The sequence below is a fragment of the Coregonus clupeaformis genome, chromosome 15 (genome assembly GCF_020615455.1).
Source record: "Coregonus clupeaformis isolate EN_2021a chromosome 15, ASM2061545v1, whole genome shotgun sequence".
Classification (NCBI taxonomy): Eukaryota; Metazoa; Chordata; class Actinopteri; order Salmoniformes; family Salmonidae; genus Coregonus; species Coregonus clupeaformis.
In genome coordinates, this window is record NC_059206.1 from 20,319,547 (window position 1) to 20,337,454 (window position 17,908).

At 40.8% G+C, this 17,908-nt stretch overlaps 1 protein-coding gene across 1 annotated transcript in view; it reads left to right on the plus strand.

Annotated features, from left to right (window-relative positions):
* The window catches only part of LOC121582250 (protein kinase C-binding protein NELL1-like), a 604,927-nt gene that overhangs the window by 349,509 nt on the left and 237,510 nt on the right, over window positions 1-17,908 (plus strand). The window contains exons 10-12 of the mRNA XM_041897923.1: window positions 9,266-9,339; window positions 12,004-12,103; window positions 13,996-14,124. Of these exons, the coding sequence (XP_041753857.1) occupies window positions 9,266-9,339; window positions 12,004-12,103; window positions 13,996-14,124 (303 nt within the window). The remainder of the gene's footprint in view (window positions 1-9,265; window positions 9,340-12,003; window positions 12,104-13,995; window positions 14,125-17,908) is intronic.

Consider the following 17,908-nt stretch of genomic DNA (forward strand, 5'->3'; position numbering starts at 1 on the left):
ACAGAGATGTTTGGGAAAATGGTCAAAACGGGGGACCAGCATATGTGTGTATAAGGGGAAGGGGGTGAATCTGATCTCCATCACCTAGGACTTGACAATGGTTAATCAAATCTCCCCAATTTTGCCAGCTTTTCCTCAATTTTGCATTCCTTCTCAAACAGCTGCAACTGTACATGCATTTGTAAATCAAGTCCTTTCTTGAGTTGGGCTCAGGTATGGAACAACTGTTGAGCATCTGAGTTTATGGTTGTTTGTGGGGAAAGGGGTTGAGTGGGTATGAGTGTTTGTGTGTGCGTGTGTATGTAGGGGACAATATAGGATGAATCAGAATAATTGTTTGCTAAAATAATAATTGCTTGCCAAAAATTAAATTTTTGTAATGGCAATCCTGGTTAGAGGTAACAATCCTTCGCAAGAACTGCCTACATTATTACAAATATTATTTGTTAATTATGGAAATTAAGAAACACAGGATTTATTTTTTAATAGCTATATATAATGCAAATCGAGGTGAGGGCGATGGAAATGCTTTTGGCGTTTGATCTGCTTCTGTTCTGTGGGTGGCACTGTGTGCTCTTTTCGAAGAATGGGTCCCGGTCTCTCGGGGCCCTGGGATCCGGTGGGATGGGGGTGGTCGGCCGGTCACTGGGTTGACAACCCAACTTGGGATGGGGAGGGGTTTTAGTGGGTGTAATAGTGGGGAACAGTTGGAGGTTTACTTAGTAGCAATGCAAATATCATGGTACAGCTATATAGACACTCAATCACTATGGTACTTTTTAATGGTGAGTTTACAAACATATATTATTATGATAAATAGATTTGAAACTTGTATCTCATTATGGTAAATGGTGGAATAAGTATAGCCAGTTATAATTGTAATGGCTTAGCAGATAATAAGAAAAGACGATCAGTATTTACCTGGCTAAAAGAGAAGGAATATAATATCTATTGTTAACAGGAAACTCATTAAACAATTTTAGATGAAGTTGTGTGGAAAAAGGACTGGGGGGCTTGAAATATATTTCTCCCATGGGCCAAAAAATTCTAAAGGGGTGATGATATTAATTAACAGTAATTTTGTTCCGAATGTGCAAATTGTCCAAACAGATCCTCAAGGAAGATGGATGATTTTAAATATGTTATTTGACCATAAACAGATATGGCTCATTAACCTATACGGTCCAATAAAATCCACGCTTCTTTGAAAATACCTATAATATTTATCAAACCCTACAAGCAATACAAGACTCTATTATTATAGTGGGAGATTATAATATGGTTTTAAATACCTCTATGGACCGTAAAGGAAATCACACTAAAAACTACAGTATCACCCTCAGGCACTTAAGGAAATCACGAATGTCATGGATATATTGGAACTAGTGGATATATGGAGGATTAAATATCCTGACCTAGTGCGATTTACAGTGCCTTCGGAAAGTATTCAGAATCATTGACTTTTTCCACATTTTGTTAGGTTACAGCCTTATTCTAAAACTGATTAAATAGTTTTTTTCCCCCTCATCAATCTACACACAATACCCCATAATGACAAAGCAAAAATAGGTTTTAGAAATATTTGCTAATTTATAAAACAAAATAAAACACTGAAACATTACATTTACGTAAGTATTCAGACCCTTTACTCAGTACTTTGTTGAATCACCTTTGGCAGCGATTACAGTCTCTAGTCTTCTTGGGTATGTCGCTACAAGCTTGGCACACCTGTATTTGGAGAGTTCCTCCCATTCTTCTCTGCAGATCTTCTCAGGCTCTGTCAGGTTGGATGGGGAGTGTTGCTGCACAGTTATTTTAAGGTCTCTCCAGAGATGTTCGATCAGGTTTAAGTCCAGGCTCTGGCTGGGCCACTCAAGGACATTCAGAGACTTATCTCGAAGCCACTCCTGTGTTGTCTTGGCTGTGTGCTTAGGGTCGTTGTCCTGTTGGAAGGTTAACCTTTGCCCCAGTCTGAGGTCCTGAGAGCTCTGGAGGAGGTTTTCATCAAGGAACTCTCTGTACTTTGCTCCGTTCATCTTTGCCTCGATCCTGACTAGTCTCCCAGTCGCTACTGCTGAAAAACATCCCTACAGCATGATGCTGCCACCACCATGCTTCACTGTAGGGATGGTGCCAGGTTTCCCCCAGATGTGACGCTTGGCATTCAGGTCAAAGAGTTAATCTTGGTTTCATCAGACCAGAGATTCTTGTTTCTCATGGTCTGAGAGTCTTTAGGTGCCTTTTGGCAAACTCCTAGTGTGCAGTCATGTGCCTTTTACTGAGGAGTGGCTTCCGTCTGGCCACTCTACCATAAAGGCCTGATTGGTGGAGTGCTGCAGAGATGGTTGTCCTTCTGGAAGGTTCTCCCATTTCCACAGAGGAACTCTAGAGCTCTGTCAGTGACCATCGGGTTCTTGGGCACCTCCCTGACCAAGGCCCTTCTCCCGTGATTGCTCAGTTTTGCCGGGCGGCCAGCTCTAGGAAGAGTCTTAGGGATTTCAAACTTCTTCCATTTAAGAATGATGGAGGCCACTGTGTTCTTGGGGACTTTCAATGTTGTAGAAATGTTCTAGTACCCTTCCCCAGATCTGTGCCTCGACACAATCCTGTCTCGGCGCTCTACGGACAATTCCTTCGAACTGATGGCTTGGTTTTTGCTCTGACATGCACTGTCAACTGTGGGACCTTATATAGACAGGTGTGTGCCGTTCCAAATCATGTCCAATCAATTGCATTTACCATAGGTGGACTGCAATCAAGTTGTAGAAACATCTGAAGGATGATCAATGGATACAGGATGCACCTGAGCTCAATTTCGAGTCTCATAGCAAAGGGTCTGAATACTTATGTAAATAAGGTTTCTAATAGTTCGTCTAATTTCAATTAGTGTGACTAACCAAGGAGTATAGTGTAGAGAATCATTGTACCATCTAAACCGCTGTGAAATATATTTTCCATAACCAAATATATTGTATTTTCAGCTTTTTGAAGCTGGTGTACAAAAAGGAAGGTAAAAGATGCAAAAACGAAACTTAAAAAAGGGAAACAAAGAAATAGCGCAAATAGAACAGACTCTTCTTACACTTGCTTTCAATGAGAATGTCAGATCTATAACTGACATTTCTTTGCGAATTTTGTCGGGTCGCCGAAAAAGTTACATACAGTGAGGGAAAAAAAGTATTTGATCCCCTGCTGATTTTGTATGTTTGCCCACTGACAAAGACATGATCAGTCTATAATTTTAATGGAAGGTTTATTTGAACAGTGAGAGACAGAATAACAACAAAAAAACAGAAAAACGCATGTCAACATTTTTATAAATTGATTTGCATTTTAATGAAGGAAATAAGTATTTGACCCCTCTGCAAAACATGACTTAGTACTTGGTGGCAAAACCTTTCTTGGCAACCACAGAGTTCAGACGTTTCTTGGAGTTGGCCACCAGGTATGCACACATCTCAGGAGGGATTTTGTCCCACTCCTCTTTGCAGATCTTCTCCAAGTCATTAACGTTTTGAGGCTGAAGTTTGGCAACTCGAACCTTCAGCTCCCTCCACAGATTTTCTATGGGATTAAGGTCTGGAGACTGGCTAGGCCACTACAGGACCTTAATGTGCTTCTTCTTGAGCCACTCCTTTGTTGCCTTGGCCGTGTGTTTTGGGTCATTGTCATGCTGGAATACCCATCCACGACCCATTTTCAATGCCCTGGCTGAGGGAAGTAGGTTCTCACCCTAGATTTGACGGTACATGGCCCCGTCCATCGTCCCTTTGATGTGGTGAAGTTGTCCTGTCCCCTTAGCAGAAAAACACCCCCAAAGCATAATGTTTCCACCTCCATGTTTGACGGTGGGGATGGTGTTCTTGAGGTCATAGGCAGCATTCCTCCTCCTCCAAACACAGCGAGTTGAGTTGATGCCAAAGAGCTCGATTTTGGTCACATCTGACCACAACACTTTCACCCAGTTCTCCTCTGAATCATTCAGATGTTCATTGGCAAACTTCAGACGGCCCTGTATATGTGCTTTTTGAGCAGGGTACCTTGCGGGCGCTGCAGGATTTCAGTCCTTCACGGCGTAGTGTGTTACCAATTGTTTTCTTGGTGACTATGGTCCCAGCTGCCTTGAGATCATTGACAAGATCCTCCTGTGTAGTTCTGGGCTGATTCCTCACCGTTCTCATGATCATTGCAACTCCACAAGGTGAGATCTTGCATGGAGCCCCAGGCCGAGGGAGATTGACAGTTCTTTTGTGTTTCTTCCATTTGCGAATAATCGCACCAACTGTTGTCACCTTCTCCCCAAGCTGCTTGGCGTTGGTTCTTGTAGCCCATTCCAGCCTTGTGTAGGTCTACAATGTTGTCCCTGACATCCTTGGAGAGCTCTTTGGTCTTGACTATGGTGGAGAGTTTGGAATCTGATTGATTGATTGCTTCTGTGGACAGGTGTCTTTTATACAGGTAACAAGCTGAGATTTGGAGCACTCCCTTTAAGAGTGTGCTCCAAATCTCAGCTCGTTACCTGTATAAAAGACACCTGGGAGACCGAAATCTTTCTACTTATTTCCCTCATAAAAATGCAAATCAATTCATAATATTTTTGACATGCGTCTTTCTGGATTTTTTGTTGTTGTTATTCTGTCTCTCACTGTTCAAATAAACCTACCATTAAAATGATAGACTGATAATTTCTTTGTCAGTGGGCAAACGTACAAAATCAGCAGGGGATCAAATACTTTTTTCCCTCACTGTATTGCAGCTTTAAGTAATACTGCAAAAAACGTGGCAAATAAATTTACTTTTTGTCCTGAATACAAAGTATTATGTTTGTGGCAAATCCAACACCACACATCACTGAGTACCACTCTTCATATTTTTAATCATGGTTGTGGCTGCATCATGTTAAGGGTATGCTTTTCATCGGCTAGAACTAGTGAGTTTTTTTGGATCAAAATAAACTGAATACAGCTATAAGCAAAAGCAAAATCCTAGAGGCAAACCTGGTTCAGTATGCTTTCCAACAGACACTGGGAGACGAATTCACCTTTTAGCAGGACAAGGCCAAATCTACACTGGAGTTGCTTACCAAGACGACATTGAATGTTCCCGAGTGGCCTACAGTTTTGACTTAAATCGGTTTGAAAATCTATGACATGACTTGAAGTAGGCTGTCTAGCAATGATCAACAATTAAATATACAGAGCTTGAAGAATTTAAAAAGAATAATGGGCAAATATTGTACAATCCAGGTGTGCAAAGCTCTTAGTCACAATTTATACTTTTCCTACACACACCTTTCCTACACACTTCTCAGTATTTGGTACACAGACTTACCATATTCATTTGCATAATGAGCTCTTCAGGTGTGGCTACCTTGTGTGCTCTGAATAAATTTCATTCAACTGCTGAAAACCCTCCCACTTGCTGGCCAACAGATTTTCTAATGCCGTTTTCATTCAATATGGTTTTCAGTACATTTACAAAATGTAAAACAATTTTTTTTCACTTTGTCATTATTTTGTATTGTGTGTAGATGGGTGAGAAAATATATGCATTTAATCAATTTTGAATTCAGGCTGAAACACAACAAAATGTGGAATAAGTTCTGAAGGCACTGTATATTTGGCCTCGTGTTTTAGGTTATTGTCCTGCTGAAAGGTGAATTTGTCTCTCAGTGTCTGTTGGAAAGCAGACTGAACCAGGTTTTCCTCTAGGATTTTACCTGTGCTTTGCTCTATTCCATTTCTTTTAATTCTAAAAAAACTCCTTCATATTTTTAATCATGGTTGTGGCTGCATCATGTTATGGGTATGCTTTTCATCGGCTAGAACTAGTGAGTTTTTTTGGATCAAAATAAACTGAATACAGCTATAAGCACAAGCAAAATCCTAGAGGCAAACCTGGTTCAGTATGCTTTCCAACAGACACTGGGAGACGAATTCACCTTTCAGCAGGACAAGGCCAAATCTACACCGGAGTTGCTTACCAAGATGACATTGAATGTTCCCGAGTGGCCTACAGTTTTGACTTAAATCGGTTTGAAAATCTATGACATGACTTGAAATAGGCTGTCTAGTAATGATCAACAATTAAATATACAGAGCTTGAAGAATTTAGGCACTGTACATTTGGCCTCGTGTTTTAGGTTATTGTCCTGCTGAAAGGTAAATTTGTCTCCCAGTGTCTGTTGGAAAGCAGACTGAACCAGGTTTTCCTCTAGGATTTTGCCTGTGCTTTGCTCTATTCCATTTCTTTTGATTCTAAAAAAACTCCTTAGTCCTTGCTGATGACAAGTATGCCCATAACATGATGCAGCCACCACCATGCTTGAAAATATGAAGAGTGGTACTCAGTGATATGTTGTGTTGGATTTGCCCCAAACATAACGCTTTGTATTCAGGATATAAAGTAAATTTCTTTGCCACATTTTTTGCAGTTTTACTTTAGTGCCTTATTGCAAACTGGATGCATGTTTTGGAATATTTTTTATTCTGTGCAGGCTTCCTTCTTTTCACTCTGTCATTTAGGTTAGTATTGTTGAGTAACTACAATGTTGTTGATCCATCCTCGGTTTTCTCCTATCACAGCCATTAAAGTCAGTAACTGTTTTAAAGTCACATGGCCTCATGGTGAAATCCCTGATCAGTTTCCTTCCTCTCCGTCAACTGAGTTAGGAAGAACGCCTGTATTTTTTTGTGACTGGGTGTATTGATACACCATCCATTGTGTAATTAATAACTTCACCATGCTTAAAGGGATATATTCAATGTCTGCTTTTTTTATTTTTACCCATCTACCAATAGGTGCCCTTCTTTTACCAGACATTGGAATACACCCCTTGTCTTTGTGGTTGAATTTGTATTTGAAATTCACTGCTCAACTGAGGGACCTTGCAGATAATTGTATGTTATTATTGCACACAGAGTGAGTCCATGCAACTTATTATGTGACTTGTTAAGCACATTCTTACTACTGAAATTATTTAGGCATGCCATAACAAAGGTGACGAATACTTATTGACTTTCATTTTTAATTAATTTGTCCCCCAAAAAACGTTTAAACATAATTCCACTTTGACATTATGTGTGTTGGCCAGTGACACAAAATCTCAATTTAATCCATTTTAAATTCAGGCTGTAACACAATGTGGAAAAAGTCAAGAAAAAAGTCACTTTCTGAAAGCATACAGCATGTTAAATGTGCAACCAGAGGGGGGAAAAGCTCTAGACCACCTTTACTCCACACACAGAGACGCGTACAAAGCTCTCCCTCGCCCTCCATTTGGCAAATCTGACCATAACTCCAGTGACTCGCTCAGTTCAGAAGTGATCAGATGACAGTTAAGCTACAGGACTGTTTTGCTAGCACAGACTGGAATATGTGATTCTTCCAATGCCATTGAGGAGTACACCACATCAGTCACTGGTTTCATCAATAAGTGCATCGATGGCCTGCAAGTAGGGTTGAAAATGCTGGAAACTTTCCAAAAATCCTGGTTGAAGTATTCCCTGATTATTACCTCCCGTTTCCAGGAATCTTCCTGGGATTTCTGGAAAACCTGGAAAATATACCAGAATTGTACAACCCTACCTGCAAGTCACATACTGGTTTGCAAAGTGATGTGTAATTCCTATCAGACTCCAGCCAGAGTTAGGATATCCAACAGTTGGATTTTTTGTTCACCCGCAACCTGCATTCAGAATGACTGCCAGTATTAAAAACATTGTAAGGAGGCTACCTAAGCCATTTAAACTGGAACAACTCTTTCAGTAACAGGTGCAAAAATCTAACTAACTGATTGGAGTAGTTTAGAAAAATGTTATTCATTTTCATGTGGCATAAGATGAATCAATCAAATTGCAAAAATCTCTGAAGCTGGAGACACTTATCTCCCTCACTAACTTTAAGCATCAGTTGTCAGAGCACCTTACCGATCACTGCACCTGTACACAGCCCATCTGAAATTAGCCCGCCCAACTACCTCATCCCTATATTGTTATTTATTTTGCTCATTTGTACCCCAGTATCTCTATTTGCACATCATCTCTTGCACATCATTCCAGTGTTAATACTAAATTGTAATTATTTTGCACTATAGCCTATTTTATTGCCTTACCTCCATAACTTGCTAAATTTGCACACTGTATATTATATGTATTTCTGTTGTATTTTTGACTTTGTTTTGTTTTACCCCATATGTAACTCTGTGTTGTTGTTTTTATCGCACTGCTTTGCTTTATCTTGGCCAGGTCGCAGTTGTAAATGAGAACTTGTTCTCAACTGGTTTACCTGGTTAAATAAAGGTGAAATAAAAATAAAAAAAATGCAAAAACACAGATATTAAAAACAATTCTTAACAACCAACCTGCTCTAGCATGCTGGGAAATATGATAATGATAATGAATATGGTACAGATTTGCCTTTTTAGGGTACCACCCCAGTGACAAAGCCATTAGTTCCTTTTAGGTGGCAAAAATTCATCATTGTACCTTATGGTGGGTACAAATTTGTACATGTTTTCAATACATTTCTTTTCTGCTAAACAAAGGTACAGGTCAGTACCATCAAAAGTTGAGGGTACACAAAATATGTTTGTACCCAGGGAAACAGGAATGTACCTTACCTGTATGTTGAGAGTGAGTGTGATGATTGTACCCCAGAAAACAATACCGTACCTTTATGTCTAAGAGTGCAGGGCTACTGTGATAGTGAACACAATCAACTGGGCTAGTAGACACAAACTGCCTCACTTTCTATTTCCGTCCCTTTCCTTAATGTCTCATCTCTTGTGTTCTTAATAGGATGTTTCTTTTCCCCCCAACTTCACTCACTCACATTTGCCTTTTTTTTCTTCTACATAATTAACTATTTAGAACTTCAAACCTCAAAAACATTTTTGTAGCCAGTTCTCAAGTCTTTCAGCACCCTTTGCACTCTGTGTAATTACCATGGAAACACAGTGAATCATCTGAACCATGGATATCATCTGAACATCACATAGGCCTACCTAATTAGTATATCAGATAGGGTTACAAAATTCCAGTAACTTTCCCAAAATTCCCAGGTTTTCCAGAAATCCTTGTTGGAATTTTGCTGGAATCAGCAAAGAATAAGCAGGAAATCTGGGAATCCTCCAACCGGGACTTATAGAAAACCTGGGAATTTTGGGAAAGTAACCGGAATATTGCAACCCTAATCCCAGAATTTCTTTACAGTATATATACTCACATTTCACTAATGATAATGTCCTTTTCCTTTGTCCCCGCAGCAAAATGCACCTATATGGCCCAGTCTTTGTCAGAGGGCCAACGTCTGCTAGCGAAGAGGTGCACAGAATGCAAGGTAACAACGGATCCATCCCTCCCTGACTAACATCATTAGGGTTGTCATGATACCATTATTGTGATACTCAGAACTATTGTGAAGTATTGTGAAGTATCATGACAGTCATGGCAAGGAAACAAAACATGAAGCAGACTTCATTTCTTGAGGAAATGGTCCTAGTGTTGGAAACAAATAAACAAACAGCCTTAAGTGTCACCCAGAGTCACATGTGTGTATATTCAAAGCTATAGCACACAATATTTTACATAAAGCAGATTTTCAAAGAGTTGACTTTGCTTCGTGTTTTCCTTTTTGCCATGGAAAATCAAGTATCATATTATTATGATACTGGTATTGTGACAAGCAAGTTGTACAACTCGGTTCTGTAGATTGATCTCTGTGTTATTTAATTATCCAACTGACTTTATTAGTTCTCAGAGCCCAGACACAATCTGTTCAATCTTTCCTTTTTTCTTTCTCTTCCATGGGCGAGATACGAGGGTAATTGAGAGTAATTTATGAACATAGAAACAAAGGGCTGTTTGAAGCGACTGAGGGGTAAATCTAAGGAGCAGGGCTGAGTCCCAATACGATCCCTCTACAGGACCCTATGGGCCGTTGTCAAAAGTAGTGCACTATTCGGAATAGATTGCCATTTGGGTCACAGATTACATTTAAGGAGCAGGCAGCACAGGGACTGTATTGCAGTGCGGTAGACTATAATTAAAGTCATTATTCCACTGAGGGAAAAGAGGACTCTCTTCTCTATGTGCTACCATTTATCTTAAAAGGCAATTTTAAGAGAGAAAATGAGTGTTTTACTGGTGTATTTGGTTACAAAGAGACTAGCCAGGCAGACAGGAAAAAGGTTTTAAGGCCCCATTTAGACTTTAAAGTGATATTCCGTGCTCTGTAGCTAACTTTCCTTCAGACAGCGATTACAGTCTCCATCATCTGCCACCATGGTTGTTTAAGTGGAGAACTGGCCAGTTCAATGATATAAGTGTATATATTTCCCTTCATCAAATTACAGCAAACAGAGAGCTTAAAGGGGATATTTGGACATTACATTTAGAATGTTGCCCCCATCACTCCCCTTGATGTTTAGCTATTGGTCACTTAAGTTAGCTGAAGCTTGTAGTGGCTGTTTAACCTTTTACTGCAGTGGGCTAAATCAGAGTGTTTCTTGGAAGTCTTAAACAAATCTACTTTGAAACAAAAGTATACACCTCAAACACATGGTTACAGCTGTACCATGTCAAATATAGAGTTGAAATGAATTACATTTTGTGTTTGCATCCCATTATTACACTTTCTATACATCACAGAGGACTGAAATGTAACAAAACCGTTTGACATAGAAACACTGGATTTTTGGCGGCTTCCAACTTTGTGGCAACAGTTTGGGAAAGGCCCTTTCCTGTATCAGCATGACAATGCCCCCGTGCACAATGTGAGGTCCACACAGACATGGTTTGTTGAGATCTGTGTGGAAGAACTTGACTGGCCTACACAGAGCTCTCAACCCCATTGAACACCTTTGGGATGAATTGGAACGCCGACTGCGAGCCAGCCCTAATCGCCCAACATCAGTGCCCACATCATGTAACTCAGTCAAGCAGTAAAATCAGAACAGCACGGACTGTGAAGAGACACACACACAGGCACATACACAGCATTCTCAAACACATGCTAACACACTCTAAATACACATACATTTTAATATTGTTATTTTGCTGTATTATTGATTTTGTATTGTAGATATGTTATAGTAGAGTGGTGTTTAATAGTGTGTTGTTTATGTATTGTTTTATTGTATGTAATAGTGATTGGACCCCAGGAAGAGTAGCTGCTGCCTTGACAGCATCTAATGGGGATCCGTAATAAATACAATATAACAAATAGTGCACTACTTTTCACCAGGAGCCATAGGGCTATGGTCAAACATAGTGCACTATGTAAGGAATATGGTGTCATTTGTGACACAGACCCAGTTGGTGTACCACCTGGAAGGGGGTGACTTTGAAGTAACTTTGAAAGAGAGAGGTGTCTTAGGGGTCTGAGTCAATGCCTCACACAGGGACCATGGAGAGGCACACAGGGACCATGGAGGAGCGGAAACTGAGACAGGTTGACTCGTGTTACTGTACTCATGGCTATTTATTTTGAAAGCCCATTGGAGGATGAGGAAGAGTTTTATAGATAAGAGAGCCTGAGTTCTTTCCCTTTCTTTGTGAATCTCTGTATATCCCTGTCTCTATGTGTTTACATTCATGTTGTGAGTAATGTGCCTATATTCTGTGTTTCTTTTTTTGCAAGTGTCGAGGATCAGCCTAAAATATAATTATCCTTCTGCTACAAGGATGCAAGCACACTAATTTACTCAAACAACCAACTAACATACAGTATATCACTGTACATTTACTATTAAACAATTAACACTGCATATTCATTCAAATGAAAGAATATGAGTTTTGACTTCCTGATCATATTCGAAAAGGGTCTGTTGCATCTGTGCTTTTCCATATGCTACAAAATCTATAATTTGTTGACATGTAATTATTGGAAACAACCTATCGCTAACATGCTAATTCTAATCTAATGTTAATTGCCCCTGAGGTGATTAATAAAGTTGTGTTGAATTGAATTGCTTGAATGTGTGTATTTGGGTTGTGTTTGCAGAACGGGCTGATGGTGAGCGTGACAGAGAACTGTCCGGAACTCAACTGCACCCTCAAGGAACAGATCCTACCTGACAGCAGGTGCTGCAATGTCTGCAAAGGTTGGTCCTTCATCTATAAAGTTGCTTGCTATTGGTTCAGCCCTCAGTCCCTCTCCCCTTGCAGTATCTCACTGGCTGAGCCATCATCTTCCACTACCCAGCATCTACTGAGTCTGAATCATTCCTCATCGCCGTCTATCATTGGTCCCACCCTTACAACCCTTGACAGGCCCTTGCACCAATCATGAGAGCAGCGAGGAGCTAACAGATCTAATCCCGGCCTGCTGCTTGTTCGAGTGGAGCCAATGGCTGTGTCCCAAATGGCACCATATTCCCTATATAGTGCACTTATACTGTATAGTGCACAACTTTTTACCAGGATCTCTCAAATGGCTCTATTTGTCTCTTTGCATGATTTTTTCATCTGTTGTTGGCTGGAGTTCAGAGCAGATTGGTCTGCTTTAGACCGGCTCTAGTTGTGCCAATTTGCATAATTCCTACCATTTTGGCAGCTAAATAATATATCTTCTAAATATCCATGGGTAATTTTGTAAATAGATTGAATACACACAAACCGTTTGAGGCAGGCGACTGTGAAACTATGTGAATAAGAGAGATATGTGGAAGAAATATGCCCACCTTAGAGATGAATATGGTCAATTTCACCTGAACAAATTCTAATTTGTTAAACCAAGCCTTATCATTTGTTCTATGTATTTGGCCATTCAGTCAAACATCAGTGCAGTGCAGAGGAGAGGAGTATTTTCCCTTTCAGAACATCTTCCACTCATAACCTGCCATTATCTCCTTGTGGGTTGGATGAGGCCTGTTAAATTGGATATTACCCACTAGTCATTAAATCTGCATATTCTACCTTTTCCATTGCACTGAATGGACAAGTTTAAAGCCCTCGGCAAAGGGATGGGGGGATGTGTGTGTGCACGCTGTAGGCCTGCAAGTGCTTTTCCTTTCTCTCTCCCTCGTGGCGTCAGCCAAACTTCCACCTCTCACGTTCTGACTCTTTGTACATGTACAGTGAGGGTCAAAAGTATTTGATCCCCTGCTGATTTTGTACGTTTGCCCACTGACAAAGAAATGATCAGTCTATAATTTAAATGGTAGGTTTATTTGAACAGTGAGAGACAGAATAACAACAACAAAATCCAGAAAAACGCATGTAAAAAAAAGTATAAATTGATTTGCATTTTAATGAGGGAAATAAGTATTTGACCACCTCTCAATCAGAAAGATTTCTGGCTCCCAGGTGTCTTTTATACAGGTAACGAGCTGAGATTAGGAGCACACTCTTAAAGGGAGTGCTTCTAATCTCAGTTTGTTACCTGTATAAAAGACACCTGTCCACAGAAGCAATCAATCAATCAGATTCCAAACTCTCCACCATGGCCAAGACCAAAGAGCTCTCCAAGGATGTCAGGGACAAGATTGTAGACCTACAAAAGGCTGGAATGGGCTACAAAACCATCGCCAAGCAGCTTGGTGAGAAGGTGACAACAGTTGGTGTGATTATTCGCAAATGGAAGAAACACAAAATAACTGTCAATCTCCCTCGGCCTGGGGCATCTGTTTGATTGATTACACTCTCTCTTCTCTGCAGGCATTTTTCCTGGAGATTATTTATTGTATATGTGTGTTTGTCTGGGGCAAGCTACAAACTCAAAGCGTTCCACAAAATCAAAAAGTTTCCATGCCCCATTCCTAGCTTTTGGTACTATAGCTTTGTGGACTTTGAGTTTGTATTAGCATATGGCGATAGATCAACAACAACAACAAAATCTCCAATTCCTGAAAAGTTGAGTTTGGATTACAAGCCTTTTCCAGGACTCCGGCTCATTTTCTACCTCATCACATCGCCCAACCCCACTGTCAGCACCCTGTGTGATCTCAGTCAAACCCAGACTGTTGAGTCAGAACTTTGTCACCCTCTCTCCCAGGCTATGACTTCTGCGCAGAGGGACTCATTTGTGGGGAAAATTCGGAGTGTAAAAACCGGAATTCCAGAGCGGAGTGTGAGTGCAAGAGCGGCTTCGCCTCCATCCACGGGGACTCCACATACTGTGAAGGTAGGCGGCTGTGCACTATTTGACTGGGTCTTTGAGTAGAAGATTCTGAACTATGGCTGGGTATATGACGGGTAGACTTAGAGCTTGTTTTGTGTATGTGGAAGTTGTATTTCTTTATTGCAATGAGGATTAGGAGTAGAGTGAAGTTGCCCCTACATGCTGATCTTGGGTAGTGTTTAGCATTTCCCCCACTAATGCTTAAGGTTAGGATTGGGGGAGGGGAAGCTGATCCTAGATCTGTACCTAGATTCCTGAATTATAGTGAATTATATGATCTCTATGGTTGAGTGGATATGTGGGTATCTGAGATGCCTGGCCCATTCCATACAGTAGATGCCTGAGAGAGAGCTTGGCTGATGAGATTCTCAACTATCTCTGGGTTTAGGAGTACATTTCGGAAACGAAGATCTCGTTCTGTATTTGTATTTATTTGTATTTATTAGGGATCCCCTACTCTTCCTGGGGTCCAAACACATTAAGACACTTACATTACATATAAACAAAATATAAAACAGTACATCATATATCATTATTACACCACTACCTATCTACAATACAAAATGTATAATACCACCATACAACAATATTACAATGTACAGTGGGGAGAACAAGTATTTGATACACTGCCGATTTAGCAGGTTTTCCTACTTACAAAGCATGTAGAGGTCTGTAATGTTTTATCATAGGTACACTTCAACTGTGAGAGATGGAATCTAAAACAAAAATCCAGAAAATCACATTGTATGATTTTTAAGTAATTAATTTTCATTTTATTGCATGACATAAGTATTTGATCACCTACCAACCAGTAAGAATTCCGGCTCTCACAGACCTGTTAGTTTTTCTTTAAGAAGCCCTCCTGTTCTCCACTCATTACCTGTATTAACTGCACCTGTTTGAACTCGTTACCTGTATAAAAGACACCTGTCCACACACTCAATCAAACAGACTGCAACCTCTCCACAATTGCCAAGACCAGAGAGCTGTGTAAGGACATCAGGGATACAATTGTAGACCTGCACAAGGCTGGGATGGGCTACATGACAATAGGCAAGCAGCTTGGTGAGAAGGCAACAACTGTTGGCGCAATTATTAGAAAATGGAAGAAGTTCAAGATGACGGTCAATCACCCTCGATCTGGGGCTCCATGCAAGATCTCACCTCGTGTGGCATCAATGATCATGAGGAAGGTGAGGGATCAGCCCAGAACTACACAGCAGGACCTGGTCAATGACCTGAAGAGAGCTGGGACCACAGTCTCAAAGAAAACCATTAGTAACACACTACGCCGTCATGGATTAAAATCCTGCAGCGCACGCAAGGTCCCCCTGCTCAAGCCAGCGCATGTCTAGGCCCATCTGAAGTTTGCCAATGACCATCTGGATGATCCAGATGAGGAATGGGAGAAGGTCATGTGGTCTGATGAGACAAAAATAGAGCTTTTTGGTCTAAACTCCACTCGCCGTGTTTGGAGGAAGAAGAAGGATGAGTACAACCCCAAGAACACCATCCCTACCGTGAAGCATGGAGGTGGAAACATCATTCTTTGGGGATGCTTTTCTGCAAAGGGGACAGGACGACTGCACCGTATTGAGGGGAGGATGGATGGGGCCATGTATCGCCAGATCTTGGCCAACAACCTCCTTCCCTCAGTAAGAGCATTACATTTACATTTACATTTACGTCATTTAGCAGACGCTCTTATCCAGAGCGACTTACAGTTAGTGAATACATTTATTTATTTTTCTATACTGGCCCCCGGTGGGAATCAAACCCACAACCCTGGCGTTGCAAACACCATGCTCTATCAACTGAGCTACATCCCTGAAGATGGGTCGTGGCTGGGTCTTCCAGCATGACAACGACCCGAAACACACAGCTAGGGCAAATAAGGACTGGCTCCGTAAGAAGCATCTCAAGGTCCTGGAGTGGCCTAGCCAGTCTCCAGACCTGAACCCAATAGAAAATCTTTGGAGGGAGCTGAAAGTCCGTATTGCCCAGCGACAGCCCCGAAACCTGAAGTATCTGGAGAAGGTCTGTATGGAGGAGTGGGCCAAAATCCCTGCTGCAGTGTGTGCAAACCTGGTCAAGACCTACAGGAAACGTATGATCTCTGTAATTGCAAACAAAGGTTTCTGTACAAAATATTAAGTTCTGCTTTTCTGATGTATCAAATATTTATGTCATGCAATAAAATGCAAATTAATTACTTAAAAATCATACAATGTGATTTTCTGGATTTTTGTTTTAGATTCCGTCTCTCACAGTTGAAGTGTACCTATGATAAAAAATTACAGACCTCTACATGCTTTGTAAGTAGGAAAACCTGCAAAATTGGCAGTGTATCAAATACTTGTTCCCCCCACTGTATGTTTGTGTAGAGTGTGTGTGCTTGCGCTTGTGTGTGTATGCGTGTCTGTACCTTTGTGTGTGTCTCTTCACAGTCCCCGCTGTTCCATAAGTATTTTAACTTTTTTTTTTTATCTGATTCTACTGCTTGCTCAGTTACCTGATGTGGAATAGAGTTCCATGTAGTGGGAGGCGCACAGTATTACATAGAACCATGACTACATGGAACTATATTCCATATCAGGTATCTGATTCTACTGCTTGCATCAGTTACCTGATGTGGAATGGAGTTCCATTTAGTCATGGCTCTATGTAGTATTGTGCGCCTCCCATAGTCTGTTCTGGACTTGGGGATTGTGAAGAGACCTCTGGTGGCATGTCTTGTGGAGTATGCATGGGTGTCCGAGCTGTGTGCTAGTAGTGTAAACAGACAGCTTGGTACATTCAGCTTGTCAACACTTCTTACAAAAACAAGTAGTGATGAAGTCAATCTCTCTTCCACTTTGATCAATGAGAGATTGACATGCATATCATTAATGTTAGCTTCCCATGTACTTTTAAGGGGCAGCCGTGCTGCCCTGTTCTGAGCCAATTGTAATTTTCCTCAGTCCCTCTTTGCGGCACCTGACCACACTACTGAACAGTAGTCCAGATGTGACAAAACTAGGGCCTGTAGGACCTACCTTGTTGATAGTGTTGTTAAGAAGGCAGAGCAGCGCTTTAATATGGACAGACTTCTCCCCATCTTAGCTAATGTTGTATAAATATGTTTTGACCATGACAGTTTACAGTCCAGGGTTACTCCAAGCAGTTTAGTCACCTCAACTTGCTCAATTTCCACATTATTCATTACAAGATTTAGTTGAGGTTTAGGGTTTAGTGAATGATTTGTCCCAAATATAATGCTTTTTGAAATATTTAGGACTAAGTTATTCCCTGCCACCCATTCTGAAACTAGCTGCAGCTATTTGTTAAGTGTTGCAGTCATTTCAGTAGCTTTTGTAGCTGACATGTATAGTGTTGAGTCATCCGCATACTCAAGGCCAGTGGCATGTCGTTAGTAAAGACTGAAAAAAGTTAGGGGTCTAAACAGCTGCCCTGGAGAATTCCTGATCCTACCTGGATTATGTTGGAGAGGCATCCATTAAAAAACACCCTCTGTGTTCTGTTAGACAGGTAACTCTTTATCCAAAATATTGCAGGGGGTGGAAATCCACAACACATACATTTTTCCATCAGCAGACTATGATCTATAATGTCAAAAGCCACACTGAAGTCTAAGAAAACAGCCCCCACAATATTTTTATCATCAATTTCTCTCAGCCAATCATCAGTCATTTGTTTAAGTGCCATGCTTGTTGAATTTCCTTCCCTATAGGCGTGCTGAAAGTCTATTGTCAATTTGTTTACTGTAAAATAGCATTGTATCTGGTCA